The following is a 21,542-nucleotide window of genomic DNA, read 5'->3' as shown; positions in this document are numbered from 1 at the left end:
TCAGTTCATTTGGTCTAGACCAAGAGAAGAAAGATATATTGTTGTATTTAGTTCTGGTCTGGTTTCTGTTCACGCTGGCTTTTTACAAACAAGCCAGGAGCCGAACACATGATCATCCTCATCCTCCGTCATCAGTGCTACATGAACTATGTGGGAAAATCAAATTGTGGTGACTCACAGCAGGTCATGCAGCACTTTAAAGCTTCTTACGTCCATTATTATGTCGTCTGGTGTCACAAAGTGCGAACTGATTATAAGCATTATTAGGGAGTGTTGCTGTGGGATCAGCATGTCAGGCACATTTCAAAGTACACAGTAGCACACGAGCACAACAGACCACAACAGACCACAACACACTTTTAACTGCTTTTGATGAACTGCCACAAGATATGTATAAATATATACATTTTTTATACAAATCACTTCTTTTTAGATTTCTACCTGAACAATTCACAATCAGCAGACCGCTTTAAAAGTAGTTTAAAATCATTAGATCCACTATTAGGGCTGGGTATTGCCACTGATTTCCCAAATCGATTCAATTAGAGATAATTTAGTTCATTACCAATTTTGCTTTGATGTGAATGAGATTCTCAGAGAACTAATGCTGTAAATTGTAGCTCTAACCTGGTGCATTATTACAAATATTAATGTTTACATTGTGAATGGACCCAGTTACATTAATGCACTGAATCAGATTTCTTTGAAGCCAGCCCTAACCTGAAGTCAATATCTCAGAACACAAACAAACCACACCAGAGTCCCTCCTTTTCAACCAGTCTCCATCTGGTTGTTTGGTCCGCATCAGAGTTTGATTGACAGCTTTCCCAGCACCCCAAACAAACCAGAGTTCGGTTTAGCCAAACAAAACAGGTGAGGTGTGAAAGCACCCTAAAGCATCTGGTCCCTTTGAGTCACACGAGAAATTCTCTCTAGACCGGACGACATTCAGGAGTCGTTCAGGGAGAAAAGATGCCAGATTTTCTTCTATCAGTAGCCTCAACTGACCATAATTCAAAGCAGCCAAAAGACATGGTGCATAATAAGGGAAGAAAGAGACACTTCACCTCAGAAAGAAAACTCCTGCAGCGCTACGAACATCATATATTCATGGTATGTAGCAGCATTAAAGGTTTTTCAGAGGTTTCAAAGGTTGAACTGGGGCCAGTGTGCATGGGTGAGAGTGTGCGTACATGTTAATGCGTGCTTGTATGCAGGCAGCACGAGTGTGTGGCTATACAGTAAATAAGCAGTGTGGCCTCAGGGCAACACAAGGGCAGGTCAATGGGATGAAAGAATAAAAGAGGAGCGGAGGAAAGCTGCTGCGCTGTGGCGGTGGGTGAGTGGGTGGGTGGGTGTTATGGTATAGTGCAGATTATACCAAACAAAAGAGTCTTAAATCTGGGGTTTTCAGAACATTATAGTGCTGCGATTGTTTCTAATTCAGCGGTTAAATGAACACATTGTCACAACTTGAGGAATCACTGTACTTATTATTTGTTATTATGGTAATTACTTTGTGCTTTATTATCCTTTAAGCTCCTGTCTGCACTTTCATATACAGTACTGTGTTAAAACATGATTACCACAGCCGCGCTTCAGCGCAGTGGCAAAACTTTCATCTGATGTCAGAAATGTAGAGAAAAGTGGATGATAAGGAGCTTAAGACTTCCACAATTAATTGTTGCCACTGATGCGAGATGATACAGTGTCTTGGGTTAAATAAAGAATTTCATTTAATGGTATTCATTCAAGTGTTTGAGGTTTTGTCTGTCCAGTTGTTTGAGATATCCATCCTTGATATCTCTCTCACAGCGGAGGAGAAGGGAGTCTGGAAAATTACATTTGAAAATTTCAGCAACAACTTACCTCTCCGGAAACAGTGTCAGCGCTACTCCGGATAATCTCAGTCTACACTGAATATACTTTTTAGCCACGGTGACTCCACCAATGTGGTCGAGGCTGAAATATCTCAACAACTGTGGGATAGATTTCCATGAAATTTTGTACAGACATTCATGGTCTGAATCTTTAATGATCCCCTGTCGTTTCCTCAGGCGCCACCAGGAAGTTGACATTGTAGTTTTGAGAAAAATGTTGCTACACACGTGCATGTTGCCCTCAGGATTAATACTAATAACTTTGTTTAGCCCTTAACTTCTCATCTACTGTCATCATTGGGTCATATTTTCAATTTTGTTAAAAACTAATCATATTCCCATCAGCCCAGAATGTACTTTGAGTTTAGTGCTAATTAGTGAATATTAGCATGCTAAGACACGTTGTAGCTGTGTGCCAAATCCAACTACATACTGATTCTGGTAGTACAAACTAATTGTCACGGTATATCGTTTTAGCAGTTAGTGTACAAAAGAATAAACACACTTAATGGCTTTATACTAACAGGAAGTGATGCAACACATACAACCACAGACTGAATAAGTTAAACTTTATAAACAGAAAGCAAAGTGTTTTTCTTAAGATTTAACTCTTCTATTTGTGTTGTTTTCCCTAATCTTTCTGAAGCTGTTAACCACCACCCACAGTTTGTTTATTTTCCAACTGTGAGCAGCACCCCCATTTTCTTAGTGCATTGAATTGTGGAATGATAGTATCTGTCAACAGCACTCATAAAAATCAGCTATTTAATGTGCATAATGTCTGGTTTGAATATACTTCATTTTGTCACTTTTCAAGTGTGAACGCACGAACAACCTTAGAATTAGTATATAGTATGCATTTACCACATAACATCAGCTTCCGACTTGTAATTCCAAGTTGGAAATATTGGGAATTTCTGATAACCGATCTCCCACTTGCTGAAATGAACCACAGACATTTCAACGAACTTTTGGCAGAATGGCTGCAAATGCACCTCAGCTGACAGCCAAATCAAACCCAATATTAACGCTTAAACTATCCATTCAGCTAACTAAATAGGAGCTATACACTGTTTGCATCTGGTTTCACTTACTAACGAACGACTACAAATAATGTAACACAACAAAAGAGGCTAATTTAGGCTGTTTATCTGGTGTGACCACAGTGTTAGCACTCGGGCTAACCATCTTGGAATAATGCACGAACACTGCCGAGTCGGAATAAGTGGCGTTTTTCCTGTTTGCTCGTGTTAGCATTGAGCTCAAGGCCCCGCTGTGTCTGTGTACAGCCACACAGCAGAGCTGCTTACATGACTGCAGACTCTCAGTCCTGTTACTAAAAAAATAAGTCCCTATTAAAACAGCTGACACTATGATCAGTGGATTATCCCGAGGAATCAGCATATTGTTTCTGTGCATGTTTTGGTATCACTGCCAATTCATAATTTATGAGGAAAGAGCTCACCTGCTGCTGGGCTGCACTAACTAGAGCAATGATTCCTCCTGCTCTAAATTGTGTTGCAGCTTGGTTTGTTGTCAGATGTGCTGAAATATTTGCTGCACAGGAATTTCCTTTTTCTATGTCACTAGGTAAAAACTTCAGGCAGATATAAGTGTAACCTGTAATAGACACTTCACAGAAGACAGGAACTTGCCTTCTGTCAACACTGATTAGATTAATGACTGTCAATCACACATCAAAGGAAATGCTCGGGGGAAGAGCACTCTTCCATATTAGGACCTTTTTTTTCCAGAGTGATGAAACACAGCCGACTGTCTGAACCACCAAATACAGATGATAAAATTTCCATTAAAAACCAACACGAGAACAATTAACAGCAACTGATTGCATTTCTAAGAGCTGACAGCAGACCACCACATGAAATTAATGCCTGTTTACTTAGAAATTTATCAGATGTACTGTACCTCGCAGCAGAATTGTAAATTATAAGTATTTTTCTTTTTTTTGTGTCTGTGTCCCTGTTTCAGCTACATCCAGAACTCTCAGCCCTACCTGAACAACATGACAGCAGTGGGCTGCATGATGGCTCTGGCTGCAGTCTTCCCGCTGGGGATAGATGGTCACCACGTCCACAGATCACAGTTCCCCGTCGTCTGCCAGGTAACAGGAGAAAGAGCCAGACAGAGGTAGAAAAGACTCAGAAGGCAGAGAGAGCTGTTTATACTTATTATGTGATATTATCCAAAGTACAAGAAATTAAATTCAGAGCAATTCATGCATGAATTCTTCTTCTTTACCTTTTTAAAATTAGTAGTAAGAAATAAAATTAAAATTTTCCAACCTTGGTTTGATGATGAAATGTTTAACACTGAAAACCTTCATGTTTCACATGATGCACACAGCAGATATATACGCTGTAGCAGAAGAAACAAACATGCGAGCTGGATTTTTATGCACAGTTTTCCTCTTCTTTTTGTGGTAATTAGCTTAAAGGTCGGGAATATCATCTTCTTGTGGCATTTCACACTGTCACATATTGTATATAGTGAGTGTTTTAATTCAAGCGATGCAGTGTTTACACTGAGTGAAATATAAACCCATGTATTTTTTATAGTTGCAGAATTCCCTCATGTATTCCCTCAGCATGCCCTTATATACATTTCTTCAAAATTCAGCTTCTCACATTTGGTATCTTTGGAAACTGTGTGATCTCCAACAGATATAAACATCTGTGGGTTCATGAGTTTCCATTGATTTGTGCCATCTGCAGGGATCTGTATCACAAAGTGAGCTCTGCTTAAATCTGGCATTCTTGGGGTTACATGACCTCGCTGAGCCTAACATCCTGGCCATCCTGGATAATCTACCCAATCTGAAAACTCTGGGTTCACCTGTCTGGCCATGAGTGAGTTATTTTAGTAATGAAATGAAGTACTTAAAATGAAATAAGATGAAACGGTAATACTCACAGGAAAAATCCGTTAGAGCGACAGCAGAGAGGGATATTCAACAAGGTGATCTGCAAATAATATAATCACAAAACTAGAATAGAATAAGAATCAGTAGAAAAACTATTCCAAGTCCCAATTAAAGCTAAGGCTATAAATAATTTTGATAATTAATAAATGTCTTAAATAAATAAGTATTTTTTTGTCCTTTTTTCCAGTGATGAACAAACGATTCAGAATATGTTGAAAGTCATGTCAAACTTTCATTGTATTGCATTTATAATCATGGGAGCTAATTAACAGTGGACAACGAAGAACGGACAACAGAGGGTTTAGTTTTTATTTCCAATTATCATCACAAAGTCGCCCGGTGTTATTCTGAGCTGTGAAGGAATAAGAGTGTTAAAACATCAGCACTGTCAGGAAATAATCATGGTGCAGTTTCAGTGCAGCTGTACTTGTCATTATGTATTTATTTGTTGTGGTAAACTCTCCGTCGTTGTGATTGTGATTGGATCCTGTAAAGTTAACCTGCTGCAGAGCAGGATAGCCGTTCTGTATCTGTTGCTGTCACTGTAACAACTGTGGGACACTTTGGTCCTGGCAGCGCTTCTTTATGTGTGTTTTGGTCTTTACTGCACTCAATCGTCACATAACCTTGACAGATTACACATTGTTTGCCTGTGCAGAGCATTTTAGGATCCCCATGTCACGGTCGACTCAGAGTCGGCTGTGGCTCCAAAGTGTTTTCCGCACAACACTTTTATTCCTTTTTTTAAAAACATATAAAGGGCGAGGAAAAAAAAAAAAACAAACAATTTCTATTATGTTCGTTCCTCTCTAACTTTGAATCTCTATCTCTTATACTCGTTCTGACTTTCTGGTTGTAAAATTTAATTTGATTTACCTTTCAAAGGACATCGGGGTCATGACTGTAATCAAAAGGGTTGATGAACAGTTCCCTTTTAATTCTGGGTACATTATTCTCCCGCTTGTGCACAAAAATGAAGGTGTCCGTCAAAGAGTTAGAGGTGATGAGTTAAGGCTAACCCACTAATCTTGTTTTATGGTACAGGCCTCAGGTCATTGATGGTTAAGGCATACAATCCAAAAGTTTAATGTTCCTGTCAGCAGCGTACACCTCTTTGCTCTCAAATTAACACTGACTCCTTGTATTTGATTTGCAGCGCTGGTGGACCTTGCAGTTAATTTTTCTTATTTTTATTTTATGTTTTGCACTTTGCAGTTACAGCTGTCAGTTTTGGTAAAACCCTACCCTACTGTGAAATTGTGTTCCTACTTTAAGCAAAACCCACATTTAGGTGTCGTGCCGCCCTGACAGTCGTGATGTCGCTGCCAGTGGCAAACAAGGCACGTGCGAACCAAATCAGCAGTGTTTGTAGGTTTTTGATCACGCACACTTAGTGGATGACAGATGGTCAAAGTTTAAACTCTTACATAATTCATGAAGTATTTGAATGAATTTTGTTTTTTGGGGTTTTTTATGGTATTACAGCCACGATTTGCTGCGTGCCAGAATAACTCACAGACAATGGGATCCCGGCAGTAATGAGGAGTGGGAGTCCTTCTCTGTCACCCATGTTGAATCTTTGTGTTGCATGGGGGGAGATTTCCATTTCTGTCGCTTCCCTGCTCTTTGTCCCTGTCCAGTTATTCTCTCTCATGCTTTGTTCTGCGTCTGTCTCGCACTCTGCCTCTGACCTTCTACTCTGGGCTTTTTTTCTGTTTCTCCATCTCCTCAAACTTATATTATCTCTCTCTTGCCCCTGCTCGCTCTCTGCGTCTCACCTTGTCACCTATCTTTTTTCTGCGTCACCTTCTCTCCCCTCTCTTGTTGTCTTCCCTCTCTGGCTCCTCTCACCCCTCCTACACCTATCCATCTATCTGTGTCTTCTCTCTATCTCATCTTTTCTCACCTCCCTCTCCTGCAAAACCTGTAAATTATCCATCTCCTTACCTTCTCTCTCCTCTCATCTCTTTTACTCCCCTCTTTCCTATCCTCCCCTCTACCTCCTCCCATTATCTCATATCTTCTCTTTTTCATCTCATCTCACCCCTCTTCTCTTTCTTCTTCTTATCCTTTCCTCCTCTCTTCTTACTCTCCTCATCTCCCTTCTCCCTTCTCCTCTCTGTCATATTTAATCTCAACTCTCTCTCCTGCCTTCTCCTATACTTTCCTCTCTTCTCTTTTTTACCTCACTCCTCTCTTCTTCTTCTTATCTCATCATCATCGTCATTCTTATCTCTTATCATATCACCACTGCTTTCCTCTTTCTCCTCCTTTTTCAACTCACCCTCTCATCATCTTTCTTCTCCTTACCTCTTCTCTTTCACTCTTTTATGTCTCACTTCTTCTCCCCTTTCTTTTTACTCTACTCTCTTTATCATCTCTGACCTCATCTCATCTCTGCTCTTATCTCATATAATTTCATCTCCGCTCTAATCTTATTTCATGTCTGCTCTCATCTCAGTTCATCTCTGCTCTCATCTCATCGCCCCTTCATTGGATGTATTGGATCTGCGACTGAGTCAAAAATGTTCACAGCGTGTTTTTTATTTCTCTGGCTTAATGGAGGAAATCAGCATATTCTGGATATGTTTTTTTTCTTTTCTGGGTTTCTGCAAGAAAGCAGTAGTGAAGGCAAGAGCTTATGAGAGGAAACTTAAAAATCCTATTTCTGTCCTCCTCACTTTTATAGTTACAGGTTGATTTTTTTTATTTATTTTTATTTTTTCTACAAAAATCTCTCTCAACTCTTTCTGTCCTGCCACCACAGTCCAAATGAGATACGAGAGGAATTGTTAAAAATGTTTCTTTCCATCAGAGTCGCCTTCAATTATCACTCTGTGCTCAGAGCAATAACCTTAATGAGCTGTCATGGTTTGTGGACTCCCCCACAGGATATACCTGTTGACAAATGCATTAAAAACACTTACATCTGTTTGTAACTGCTTTACAGCGTGTTATAAACAATAAGTGAAATGTTTATGGACTTTCAGTAAAATGTTACCCGATATTTTTATTTACAGAGGAAGTGCATGGATAGATGATGTGTTCATTTAATTTGTACCTCATTGGGCCCCCACCTCCCAAATCAACACCGCTGAATAATCTCTCCTCTCCTCCAGTTCCGCCTGTGGCTCCTCGGCCTCGGCTTCAGCCTGGCGTACGGCAGCATGTTCACCAAGATCTGGTGGGTCCACACCCTCTTCACAAAGAAGGACGAGAAGAAGGAGAAGAAGAAGGTAAGGGCGAGCATGAGGGAGGGAGGGAGTCAGGGAGGACGGGATAAGCCTCTCAGCGGTCTCAGGGGAGTAGAGAAAGGATGGGAGAGGGAGGCCGGGCCATGCAGCATGTGTGGCGCTGGCTGATAAAAAAAGTTAGAAACTTTGCAGGCTTCCTAGTAACATAAGCTTATAAGAGGCCAGCTCGGCATCATTCACTATGGCGGGGTTGTAGCGAGAGTGCAAGGATAAGGGTTTTGGACACACACTGACATAGATACTGTACTTCACACATGCACACGCAGTGCACGTGTACCCACACACATGCATGGAAACATGCAGATAATAGCAAATTTGGGGCAGGCCTCTGATGCCAACGTCATCAACTTTATTTGCATGCTGGTGTGTTTAAGAGCGGATGTGCATGTGTTTATGTGTGTGGGTGTTTGTGTGTATGTGTGTGTGTGTGTGTGTGTGTGTGTATGTTTGTGTGTGTGGGTGTTTGTGTGTATGTGTGTGTGTGTGTGTGTGTGTGTATGTTTGTGTGTGTGTGTGTGTGTGTGTGTGTGCGTGCGTGCGTGTGCGTGCGTGTGTGTGCGTGTGTGCCTCCTCTTGAAGATAGTGTATCCTGGAGCCAGCAAGATACTGCCAGTCTGCGATGTGTTGTGGGAATTTCTAAGACCTAATCAGAAGAATAAGAGATTAAGCCATTTATGGAATATTTATGAATATGGATGAGTATTAAAGTTCTATGCAGAAATCCAACCTTCGGGGGGTTTATTATTTGAGCCAAAGCACAACGAATCGGGTTGACTTTCAACTCTCTTCATGTCCACAGAAGGGCAATTTGCCAGAGAGCTCTGCGTAAGTATTTAAAGAAAATTTCACAAATCGAGGGGAGAATGAGCGCTTTTCAAATCAGTTTTCATGCAACTCAAGTGAAGAGGCGCCCAGGACTGTGTAATGTGTTTTCGTCTTTATTTTATTTTTCGGTTTTACTCATTGTACGCTTGAATAGCTGTTACTATGTTGGAGGTGCTGGGAGTAAGCCAGCGTGGTCGAATAAAAAAAAAAAGGGGGGGAAAAATGTGTGGAAAGACGGAGGGGGAGCAAAGTGGGAGAGCTCATTTGCTGCTTGTTTTCAGTTACGGGTGTATTGCTTCCATTATAGCTCGAGTTAAGAATAATGGAGTTGGTATCAGTTGCTTTGGAAACTGTCCACACAAAAGCAGTGTCATCTCAGTGTGTATAAATGATGATTTCAGGTGGCAGCATCTATATAGCCACTGCAGTTCTCCGTGTGTTGCTTGCAGACACACACACACACACACACACACACACGTCGACTCCCACTGCTCCTAAAATATACTTGGACACACACACACACTTGTGCACACACGCAGAAGAGACACAGAAAGACAATTCGTGCCCAGTCATCCAGAAATCACAAGGACGCCTGTCGTATTATTTGTCTTGGTTGTTTGTCTTTGTTTGTGGACTCGCTCATGATGCCCTTGGACTGTGATGACTATTCTGTATCTGTGTTTTCTTGTGTGTGTGTGTGTGTGTGTGTGTGTGTGTGTGTGTGTGTGTGTGTGTGTGTGTGTGTGTGTCTCTTTGCCTTTCCTCAAACTCACACAGCAACACTTGGAGCCATGGAAACTCTACGCAACAGTTGGAGTGCTGCTGGCTATCGACTTCCTGTCACTCATGATTTGGCAGATCGTGGATCCTCTGCACATTACGGTCGAGGTAAGAGTACGAGAGACAGATGAGATAATTTGTGTTTCATCACCCATTTGCACAGACCGTGCAGCCGCTGTCATCAGTCAATAATGCAGTAATGAGACCCTGAGAATCGTTTGTAGAAATGTTCTTTCATTTTGATTCATCTTACATTCAAAGAGCAGAGACTAAAACAAGGATAAACTTCACGTCATTTCACAAAGCACAGATGAACAGCAGTTCTACAACAGTGACATTTATGGCTTCAATAATTATATTTATTTGTGTTTGATGTTAGATTGAACTTTTGAATTGTTGCTCTTTTTAGGGTACCCTGTGGCATTTATATAATAAACAAACTTTCATTTAATTAAACATTCATCAAACAACAGAATAAACGTGTTAAATGAACTTCCTGCCTCATAAAATATTTATCCTTTAATGGTCCCTTGAAATTTGTACATTTAACTTCATTAAACCTGCATGAATCAATGTTACAGTATTAAAGGTCCCATATTTTACACTTTTCCAGTTTTTTATTTGAAGTTTCAATTTCCATTAGAAGATATATTTTAGCTTTTTACCAAAAACAATATCAATGTAGTTTTACATCTCCTGTCTCAGGCCTCTCTCTGGAGCTCTAGTAACAACAGATCGGTGAGCCAATCAGAACAGACATTGCACTTCATACAATATGGCACCTTTAGCATTTTATTCAAAAGACTCACTTGCTTATTTTTGGCATTCACAGTGCAGAAAACACAGAAATATCAACCAAATCTACAGCTGTGTGGTGGTGTACGTTTGGTGTATTTCAGCCTCTTTTAGCTCATTGTTATGTTTGCTGCACATATACGTGCGTTTCACTCCGAGCTGCTCAAACGCAACTAGGCAACGCATAGATCCACGACCTGCCCAGCACCGAATAGTAGTCAGGCAAAGTTTGTGACTAGTTGTTGTAGAAAGTTGAACTTTTAGCAGCTAAAAACCGAGATATATGTCTTAAGAGTTGGGTGGAGACTAAAACTGAACTAAAAAACTTATTTTTGTCAAGTGGTCAGAAACAAAACTCCAAATAAATGCTAATATTGCTCAGCCTCTTATGGATGTAAAGGAAGCCTCCCTTGTCGAAACATGTTTACTTAACCTGTCAGCTTGTTCTGATGTTTTCTGCACAATAGTGGACTTTACAGGAGACATTTTCATATGTCAGAGTAGAGAAAAATACAAGTGTAAATAATAAAAGTCATGAATTTCCTTTAACTGCTTTGGTTTCAGGCTTTTTGGTGTTGTACATGCTCTCCGTCACACATCACGACTTACTGAGACACTTGAATGGAACGGAGCCATTGTTAATGTGCTTAGTAACACCTGTGTCTTTACTGCAACTAGTTCAAATGTCTGCTGTGAAAATGGCTTATTGTGAACCGTAAACCACTTTAAATATCAGTTGAAGGGAGCATGGCTGATTTTATCTGAGGGTAACGATTTCATTAAAGTTTGCTATGAATTCCTCGGTGGGAGTTTTTGTTTTGCCTAAAGATTAAATATTAACTGTTTTTCAGAAAGTGATTGTTTTCTTTGCAGCTTTGAAATCTTCTTTTCATGGGGTCTTTAATGATTTCAACAATTGGGCCGTGTTTGAAATCACTCCCTCCCTCACTCAGTGATAATTCCCTTTATATTAGACACTCAATCATTAACTGTATAGAGAGCAATAAAATGGGACACTAATGAATTATCGTCATTTTTGCATCATTGCTGACAAACATAGTGTTGCATGACTGAAATCTTTGCATCTATTAGTTGAGGCACTTAGTGAACATAGTGTACATGTAATGTTTGTCCCATTGTGAGAACTTTTGAGGGGACTATGTAAAGCATAAATTTCACATTAAGAATTCAGACAGTCAAACTAGAATGGCACTCAGTAGAGGGCATACCTCCGCCAAGGCCAAACTGCCAGATTATTATCTGGACCTGGAGCAAATTGGACAAAGTCAGAGATCTCAAAACCATAAATATCTCTTTTTCTCTTTTTACATTAGAAACCTTAGATTTCTTTCCTGAGAAACTGACAAAAATTAAATTGAAAAATGCCCTATCTCACAATGTCAAGGAAAGTGATTTAAAAAAGATTCCTTGATTACCCCCTTTAACTAGATCCCTGGCCCATGCCCCATCCCTCCATTAAGTTGGGGGCAAATCAGTTCAGTACTTTTTGTGTAATCCTGCTGACAAACATGCAAACGAAACAGACACGGATGAAGATGTGGATAGTAAATATAGTGCACTATATAGTAAAAAGGGAATGAGTATGTTTGTGTTGTTTACGTCAGCTTGCAGACCCCCTCTTCTTGTATTGTTGCGGTGTTACCCTCTACAGTATGTTCCCTCCACCAACCGATGTTAGGCATGCGTTTGTGACACAAACCATGCAATAACCCGTTCATCAACACGTTGCCCCACAGCGCCACTAGGCGTCAAAAACTCCACAGGGTACCTTAAATATGTGGAAACATTTTTACAGCATTGGTGAAACCTCATCACTGCAATACTGAACATTCATCCAATTCATCCTGACTCGCAGCCTTTGTGGGAACTAGAGGCTGGATGTTATCATCAGTCCAGATCTGCTTTAACTACACTCAAGCCTTATATAGGAATTTTAAATGGCTATCTTTCATATTTATTGGATATCTGGAACTCTATTAATTCAGTCATCTATATCTGTCTTGTGGGAAGGACCTATTTACGCGGGGGAATCAACCGTGCAGTCACTGGGGCTTATGCTTACTGTGCATTTTCACCACCTCCTCCAGTGTGCTGCTGTCTCATCGTTTCTTATTATCTCCCCCTCTCCATTTCTCTCTCTCTCCCTCCTTCCCGCTATCTCTTTTATCCCTCCATTCCTCTTCCCTCTGCCTCGGTCTGTCATGTGAGTAGAAGTTCACTAAGGAGGCCCCTAAAGAAGATTTGGATGTCCTGATTCAGCCCTTGTTGGAGCACTGCAGCTCAGAGAAGATGAACACATGGCTCGGTATCTGACCTCTCTTCTTTTCTTTGTTTTATTTATTTATTTGTTGTTTTTTACATTTCTCAATCTGTCCCTTTATCAATCTTTGCCCTGCTCTGGTTTTTGGATATCTCTGTCACACACATGGACATATGCCGACACATATGCGTACACACAAACACACACATGCACACACACGTCACTGCCATTCACTCTGAATTAAACAGCCCCCGCCACCCCCTTACGTTTGATTCCTTTTTTTTCTCAGCATTTGCTTTTCTCCCTCTTTGCTTCTGTCAGCCCACGCACTCTCTCTCTCTCTCGCACTCTCTCTCTCTCTCTCGCTCTCTCTCGCTCTCTCTCTCTCGCTCTCTCTCGCTCTCTCACTCTCTCTCTCACACTCTCTCTCGCTCTCTCTGTCTCTCGCTCTCTCTCTCTTTCTTTCTCGCTGTCTGTCTGTCTCTGCTGTCTTTCTTAGCGTGGCAGCTCTTATGAAAGCATAATGGTGCTGAAATTCAAATAATGTGGGTCACAAACTGGGCCATTGCCCCATAGCATTTCTTTTCTCCAAGAAGAAAAGATGGTGCTTTAAAATCAGGCGGTAAAAAGAAACAATGGACAGTTTGAAGAAGTGTCGAACTCACTCGGTCACACGGTTTCTCTTTTCTTCCCCGCTTCTCTCATTTTCACTGTCATATCATCTTTCCTCTGTCAGTCCGTCGAGCTCTGACTGGCTTTTCATATCTTTCAGGCTTTATATGTATTGTATCCACATTTTTGGTTTTCTACCTCTGCATAACAAAGTCATACTCTCTCCCTCAATGGCCACGTTGACATGTTAACATTGTTCACAGTGTTACTGTTGCCCACATTAGAAGCAAACAATAGCCTTGTTAAGCCATGTAAAGAAATAACTACAGTGATGTTTTAGCATTAAATGACAAGAGACAGACTAAAAACAACAAAAGGACCATTTCTTTGGTGACAAAACTAGGAGTCTGCATCATGTTAGCAGCTAAGAGGTTGTACTTTGCATAAAGCAGCTTTTAATTCTTGATTGCAATGCTTTTATCTTTGGTTTCTACTTTTTGTTTTTACTTTTGTCTGTTTTATTAATTTTTTTAACGTGCGTATTTGTAATTCTCCCTGTTGTACTTGTCTTGCGAATTGACACTTTGCTTTTTTTCCCGTGTCTTTATATTGTTTTGTTTTGTTTTTATGTATGTACAGCACTTTGTAACTCTCTTTTGAGAGAAAAAGTGATATATATATATATATGAAGTTATTATTATTATTATTAGATGCTAACATCAGTGTGCTAGCATGCTCACAAAGGACAACGCTAACATGCTGATCTTGAGCAAGTATTATGTTTAGTGTGTTAGCATGCTAACATTTGCTAGTTAGCACTAAACACAAAGTACAGCTGAGGCTAGTTTTGCAGGTATTTGGTTATTGGTCAAAGTAATAGACAAAATTTTGATCTGATGATGGTGCGACATGAAAAGTTATGGAATCACCAACATTTTTATAATTCATCCCGAGGGGAAGGGGCGTGAACGTTGGTGCCACAACTTCATGGCAATCCATCCAATAGTTACTCAAAACTTCAAATGAAGATGAAGATGAAAGGCATTGCCGCCTCTAGCACCATGTAGCGAGCATGGCTAAAAGGTAATGGTCAAAACTGAGGCAACAAATGCCAAGACATCCTGTTTTGAACCAGACCGAAGACATTTTTTGTGGGAGACGCTGTTTGTGTTTTGCTTTGTACTTTTGATATCTGCTGTTTTCAGTACACTTCAGTGAATATGAACAAAACCCTTACAAAGAAGCCTGTTCTTTGATGTCTCTAAGACTGCTATCTATTTCCACATCATGCAACGCGCACAACATATTCTTTGTTACATCAAAAACCCAAAAAGACATCTTGGTCCATAATACCAGTATAGAAGCCCTCATTCTCCGTGTGCACACAACACTGCTTAAAAAAATACCATGAAATTGTAAATACTGTGTTTCCTAACGCGCATTTGATCATATTCAAAAGATCCAAAGAAACTAGCTCTGCTTTCTAGCTTTGACCTCAAGTTCTTACTGCACTTGCATTAATACAATCACAGTATGTGCTTTACATACTCGGGGACAAATTGGGGACATGTGTTTTGCCAATTTGAGAGATGAAATTTTGAATGAAACGCCAAACGCAATGTAATCAAACATACAGTTATCTATAGTTTGGTAGACATTCATAATTTAATTCACTGTTTTTCAAATTGAACATTAGGCCTAAATTTGTCTCATATACATACATACAAACTGTAGGTGCTCCATTACTTAGATTACCACCTTTATTCCATTACACATGTCACATTGCTGCTCACTCACTTATTCACTCTTCTACCTGTATTCTCTCACTGTTTTCTCCCGTCCCATAGGAGTGGTTTATGGCTACAAGGGTCTGCTGCTGCTGCTGGGCATATTCCTGGCTTACGAGACCAAGTCTGTCTCCACTGAAAAGATCAATGACCACCGGGCCGTTGGGATGGCTATTTACAACGTTGCTGTGAGTCCAAAAAAGAAACGACACCGTCATGCCTAAACTCCTGTTTCTGGGTGCTGCTGTCTGCTTTTCTTTTTCCTGCTGTGTTTCTTTCTCTGCAAAGAGCAGTCTGTGGCACGCTGCATAACATTAAAGTGGCAATAAGTACGGTTTTTATTGCGCCGTAGCACAAAATGACCGTAGTATATCTGCTGGGAGTTAATCAATGCCAGGGCCTCCATGATTACTTTGCCTTGTGCTGAGATGTCTGGCCTCCAGAGGACACGTTCCTGCTCCTTCTAGAACAAAACAGGCAACTTACCAGGATTTCAAGATGTTTCAGCTGCAAAGCCTTACAAGCCTCGTTTCTCAAAGGGCAACTCATTGCAGTTTCTGCTGGGCGTTTATAAAAGTTAATGGAGTTCCCAGATAACTTAATGCTCCTTTAATGCCTCTGTCATGTATTTTTCTTATCTGGGTAGGTAACTGCCTAAAGGTTTCTACATTCACCAGTTTGCATCTTCAAAAATCCCACCAGAAGAAGCCAACTGTGGGAACAGCAGCGTATAAATGACAACTTCCCCCACTCAAAACAACCTTTGGGACATGCTGAACATCACAAGTTGATGAGCTAGTATATAATACTGAAGAGTACATGCTGGTATTTTGGTTGGAACAATATGAAGCACAGAAACAGCCTTATGTATGAAATATTCAAGCTTTTCCACAAGTACATCTTGAGATTTTATTCTCTAAAAGGCAGAATCATAATACTGCCAGTGCAAACTGCCGTCTTATATGAATCATAAGTTTTGATGATTGTGGCGCCTGTGGTGCTGTGATAGCAACAGTCATATCTCAGGTCTCTTTTGTAAAATGAAAGCTTGTTCTCAGTGGGACTTCCTCTCGGTGAAATAAATGTTAACTAAAATCAATGAAACACAAAAGGGTGCAACACAAACTTTTATAATGCTGGAATCTCATGCAGCTCCAGCTTCAGCTGTAGGTTTGTAGATGAGTGCTTTGTCCTTTAGCTTTAGTGCTGAGCATATACAATATATGACATATAAAGTGCTATTATCTTTGTGTGTGGATGGTTAGACATTGCATACACAGAGCTGTGTATGGAGCTATTACTTTGCCCTATGGCAGGAATAGGTTTAAAAATGTACCCATTTGGGCACTAAAGCAACGCAGTAAACACAGCCATCAGTCATAAACATTTTTCAGTGGCTGTTAATAGCAAGTGAATCATCTTAAACGGAGGCACCTTGGATGCACTTTACACCGAAATAGCTGCCCATATCTTCACTTTAGCCACTTTAGACAAACACTCGCTGCCATTTCCTGACACTCTTGACACCGGGTAACTTTGAAATTGATGTAAAATGTCTGGGGGAAAAAAGTGGTTTCTGTCACTTTAACTGCCAGACGAGTTTTTCTGTTTTGATCAAATGCAGAGAAACATTTTTCCTCTTAGTTTTTAAATGCCATTTTACAGCATTTCCTGTCCTTGCTGGGATTCACATAAACGAGGAAGCATCCGAATGAGCAGCCGAACTCATATCAACTTTTACTCTGTGAACTAATAAACGGATTGATTTCACCTCTTCTCATCAAGAATTTATCGCTGATCTATCATTCGTGGTTATTTATGACAGCATTAAACGCAACTCATTTCATCACATGGTTCCACAATATGAGACAAGTCTACTGTTATTATTCCATGTGATGATATACACATTTCAGTTTTATGGTGATGTCAATAGTTAATGGTGTCTGCAAAGGGACCTCCTTCCTCTTTGCTAAGCTGTGAGCTTCAGGCCCTGATGAGATGACAATGTGGTGATTGTCAGTGCACTGTTGCTACTTCAGTCATGACTTTTTAATGCTGTTTTCACATGGGAGCCTTCCCTGGAATGATAAACAGATGCCTAATGCTTTTATGGATGTGATTTTTCCTCCCCTCTCATTCTCTCACTCTGCTTTATTCTCCCCCTCTCTCCACTAACAACCCTCTGCCTCTTTCTTTCTCTTTGCTTAAACCTCATTCTTACCTTTTTCCTGTTCCTTTGTTTTAACCTGTGTGCTTTTCTTTCTTTCTGTTTCCGTCTCTCTTTGTCTTTCTCTTCCTGCAGGTGTTGTGCCTGATCACAGCTCCGGTGACTATGATCCTGTCTTCGCAGCAGGACGCCTCCTTTGCCTTTGCCTCCCTAGCAGTAGTCTTCTCTGCCTACATCACTCTGGTGGTGCTTTTCGTACCCAAGGTGCTCTGACTCGTGACTGATACCTTTAGGAACTGCTGCACACACTGACAATTACACTCCAAAGGTCAAACAGTCTCAGTGTCTTTAGGAGGAGAGTCCAGCCTGTTCTGCACGGTGCATGAAAATGACAAACTTCTGGAAGCTCACATTGTTCAGTCTGACAGCTCTGCACTTTCAGAGTTTCACCTAAACACACTTTGATGTTTAATGCAGCGCAGCTTTGGACTGGCTGTGTTATTAAATAAGGATAAGAAATTTTTAATATGGACGGTTAATATAAGAAGTTTTTTTTACACTTTTAGCTGCCGTAAACATTTGGTTTTAGGAAAGTAAAAATTCTCTGGCACAAGCAAAGTGAGATTTTACATGTCTGGCAGCAGCTACTGTGATTTGTTTGGAATAAATAGAAGAGGAGCTCGGTAGTGCACATGAGCGCTGCTGCAGACAACTGTGCAAACAGAGGAAAGAGTGCCACCTACAGAAATTCAAACACAACACAATATCGTCGTCGCTGTTTGATTGTCAGGCTATTTTTGGGAGCGCAGTGCAGAGACAGCACAGCGGTGAGCGCCAAATATGTCACCAAACTTTCTTTAAAAAATGTTTTAAAAAGTAACAACACTTTAGATTAACTTCAGTGATGACGACCCTCCGAAGCCTGCAGACAAGTGTGAGAGATTTGGCTAAAAGGGGCTGCGGATATTAAAAGTGTTGGATCATTCGATGCATGATTCATTTAGCGCAGTGCTCTCTCAGGCCTGGTTTTGTTCTTTATTGACTTCCTGCTCCTGTTGCGGTTTAGATGCGGCGCCTGATCACCCGCGGTGAGTGGCAGTCGGAGCAGCAGGACACTCTGAAGACCGGCTCGTCCACCAACAACAACGACGAGGAGAAATCCAGGCAGCTCGAGAGGGAGAACAGGGAGCTGCAAAAGATCATCCAGGAGGTGAAGACATTATACACAGAACATTATATATTATTACTATTATTAAACATGCACATCCAACTGCTAGACACATACTGTACATTTCCATATCAGTTAACATTCTCAGTTCGTCCTGGAGGCAGACGCTGTATTATACTTATATTCTCGGACATATAGGTTACTACACACTCGTGTATTTTTTAATGTGTGTGCCATATAGACACGTTAAACCTCTGGACATACAATGCAACGGAGAATGCTGCTTAAAATAAGAAGATGTAGATTAATATTAACTTAGAATACTGTGACAATGTTATCATGCTTCCTTTGCATTTCTGACTTTATTTACTGCATGTTATTCCTGGTTGTTTTTCTCTGATAATGTTACCATCGGTTGACTTTCACTGTGCTACACAACCCGCGGTGACGCCTTCAGTTTGCATGTTTTGTCAAACCAACTGTCCAGCACCAGTTGTGAGGATCTTTAATTGGCTGTTGTGTAAGACAGAAGAAGAAGCTGCACATCCTCACATCGAAGAAGCTAGAACGAGAGAGTATCGGCCTTTTTTTTTCCGCTCAGAAAATGAGTGAAACCGTTAATCAATCATCAGAATTCTTGCAGATGACTTTTCTGCTGATTGACTCATTGATTACATGTGAGGTTGCTTTCACACTGACAGTTATGGAAAAGGGCATGAAGCATTCTTCTTTATTCAGTGCTTGTGCAGAAGGATTTGGATGTTGTAACTTCAGAATAAGATCGGTTTTAATATTTGACACAATGGAAGCATATATCAGAGGTATGTGCAAGGTTTATACACGTTAAAATGATTAATAAAGTTTATTGCACTCCGTCTGTATTGGACTATACACAGCTAAGCCTAAAGCTGAGTCTGCGGCAGAGAGAGGAAGACGTGCTAAATGATGTATTGTGGAATCCAGGAGTTCTATTTACTCACTTATTCATTCATATTTTATATTATTGCATCTGTGTTTCGCTATAGTGTCGTTCAATATCTGTTTCTACAGCAGCCTCCCCTTACAGGCCTCCACAGGAGGAGTTAGAGCTGTTGACAAATACGTTAATAAAGTACTTAAGTAGATTTTTCAGGTGTCTGTATTTTACTTTTTTTGGAAACGTATGACTTTTAATCCCCTACACTTAAAGACAAATATTGTACTTTAGACTCCACTACATTTTCTATGACGTTCCACCTTGAAGCAGAGCTTTTAGTCGGTGACATGAATTAAATTTTACTTTAAAAGATGTGATAGACCGTATGCTGTGTTCATCACAGGAGAAAAACCAATCTCAGCCAACTGTGAACAGCTCAGTTTGAAGCTGTCAGTGTCCTAACGATGGCTACGTTAGATAAACATGAGGAAGATTCCTCACCGGAGCACCGCGGCCTTATCTTTTTTTTTTTTAAAGTATATTTTTTGGGCTTTTTATGCCTTTATTTGATAGTATAGTGGAGAGAGACAGGAAACGGGGAGGCAGAGAGGGGAAACAACATGCAGTAAAGGCCGTCCGATGCGGGATTCGAACCGGTGCCAACTGCAGCGAGGACTGTAGCCTCTACACATGGGGCGCCTGCATAGACCACTACGCTACACGACACCCCTGGCCTTATCTTAAGTTCATGTTTGAAATCTTAGAAATAAATGGCGATTCCTTTTTGTTTTAAATGTTTGTCACGTACCAAAACCAAACTTCATCACGGCCTAAAAAAAAAAAAGAAATATGAAAACAACAATGGCTCCTTTTTTGAGTCAATGTTTGCAACAAGCTTTTTATTGTACAGGTTCTGCAGTCAGTCAGTTCAGTCAGTAGTTTGTTTCAGAGTCATTAAGTTCTGTAAATGTGGAACAATACAACAATGTGTTGACATAAAAATGTACTTTTGAATACTGAAGTATTTTTAAAAGCAAGTACTCCAGTAAAAACTTTCACTTGTGTTGGAGTAATATTTGACCAGGTGTAAGGTTTGGATGATGGTGAACCCTTACAATCAGGATGAAGGCCAGCAGGATTGGAGTACAAGCATGAGAGAGGACAGAATCAGGCACACAAAAGTTGGTTGCAGAGCTCTTAGTTTACTGGTGAGCTGAGGCAAATGACACAAACAACATCCAACAGTTCTTACATAGAGGTCACAGGATGGCTGGACAACCAAAGCAGTCTGACTGCTGTAGCAGGTTACATTGGATAGCAGCGGCGGCGGTGATGTCCAACCTGACCCCCATTCTCTGACACCCTACCCTGCTTTCCCACCTGGTATAAGTACCCATAGCCTCTACCAAACATCACCTAGTGCAGGGACCCTAGACACTAGCACCACACATATTGAATACCTTTACAATTTAACCACACTGATATTTACATAAACTAACCTTTGGCCTAACACAGATCAAAATAGAATACATAATAAACTAAAGAAATACCCAACAAAAGCCAAACTTAAGTAAAACCCCTCTACCCACTCCCCCTCTCTCCTTCCTGCCCACTTGGTACAGCCTGATGAGGTAACTGACACCTGCTGAGTCTGGCAGCATTCCCATGTGTGCACTCCATGAAAACACCTTAGTGAGGGGGGATGCTTGCCAGCTCCCTCACACCAGGAGTATCTTTACTGGAGTTGTGTACTTTGTCAACCTCTGCTTACAACTACATTTTATAGTTATAAACCACTGAATGTTTATAGACTGTTTATAAATGCTAAACAAAGAGAGTTTGTTTCGTCGTGTTTTTAGAAAGAAGAGAGGGTATCAGCGCTCCGCAACCAGCTGGCTGAGCGCCAGGCTCTACGTAACCGCCGCCGCCCCTCCACAGGCCAGAATCAGAACCACAACGCCCCGCCGCCCTCGTCCCAGCCGGATCCCAAGTCTCTGCTGCCCCCGCCCGGCTACCCCAACCCCTCCACGGACAATCACTCCCTCCCGCCCTCCTTCTCCAACTCCTCCAACCTCTACCCAGCAGACAGCAAGATGAGCCGCAACCACTGTCACAACAGCCAGATCCCACTGCTGT

At 40.9% G+C, this 21,542-nt stretch overlaps 1 protein-coding gene across 1 annotated transcript in view; it reads left to right on the top strand.

Moving 5' to 3' along the window:
* gabbr1a (gamma-aminobutyric acid (GABA) B receptor, 1a) overlaps positions 1-21,542 on the top strand; it is a 69,377-nt gene that overhangs the window by 47,406 nt on the left and 429 nt on the right. Inside the window, exons 17-24 of the mRNA XM_023407170.2 lie at positions 3,870-4,002; positions 7,941-8,057; positions 9,678-9,788; positions 12,708-12,801; positions 15,216-15,343; positions 17,458-17,586; positions 18,389-18,532; positions 21,266-21,540. Coding sequence (XP_023262938.1) covers positions 3,870-4,002; positions 7,941-8,057; positions 9,678-9,788; positions 12,708-12,801; positions 15,216-15,343; positions 17,458-17,586; positions 18,389-18,532; positions 21,266-21,540 — 1,131 coding nt within the window. The remainder of the gene's footprint in view (positions 1-3,869; positions 4,003-7,940; positions 8,058-9,677; positions 9,789-12,707; positions 12,802-15,215; positions 15,344-17,457; positions 17,587-18,388; positions 18,533-21,265; positions 21,541-21,542) is intronic.

Source organism: Seriola lalandi, unplaced genomic scaffold (assembly GCF_002814215.2).
Source record: "Seriola lalandi dorsalis isolate HSWRI2012SDOR001 ecotype SW California unplaced genomic scaffold, Sedor1 jcf7180002054330, whole genome shotgun sequence".
In the NCBI taxonomy this organism is placed as follows: Eukaryota; Metazoa; Chordata; class Actinopteri; order Carangiformes; family Carangidae; genus Seriola; species Seriola lalandi.
The sequence above is the reverse complement of the archived record's forward strand: the minus strand, read 5'-3'. Positions and strand labels throughout refer to the sequence as shown.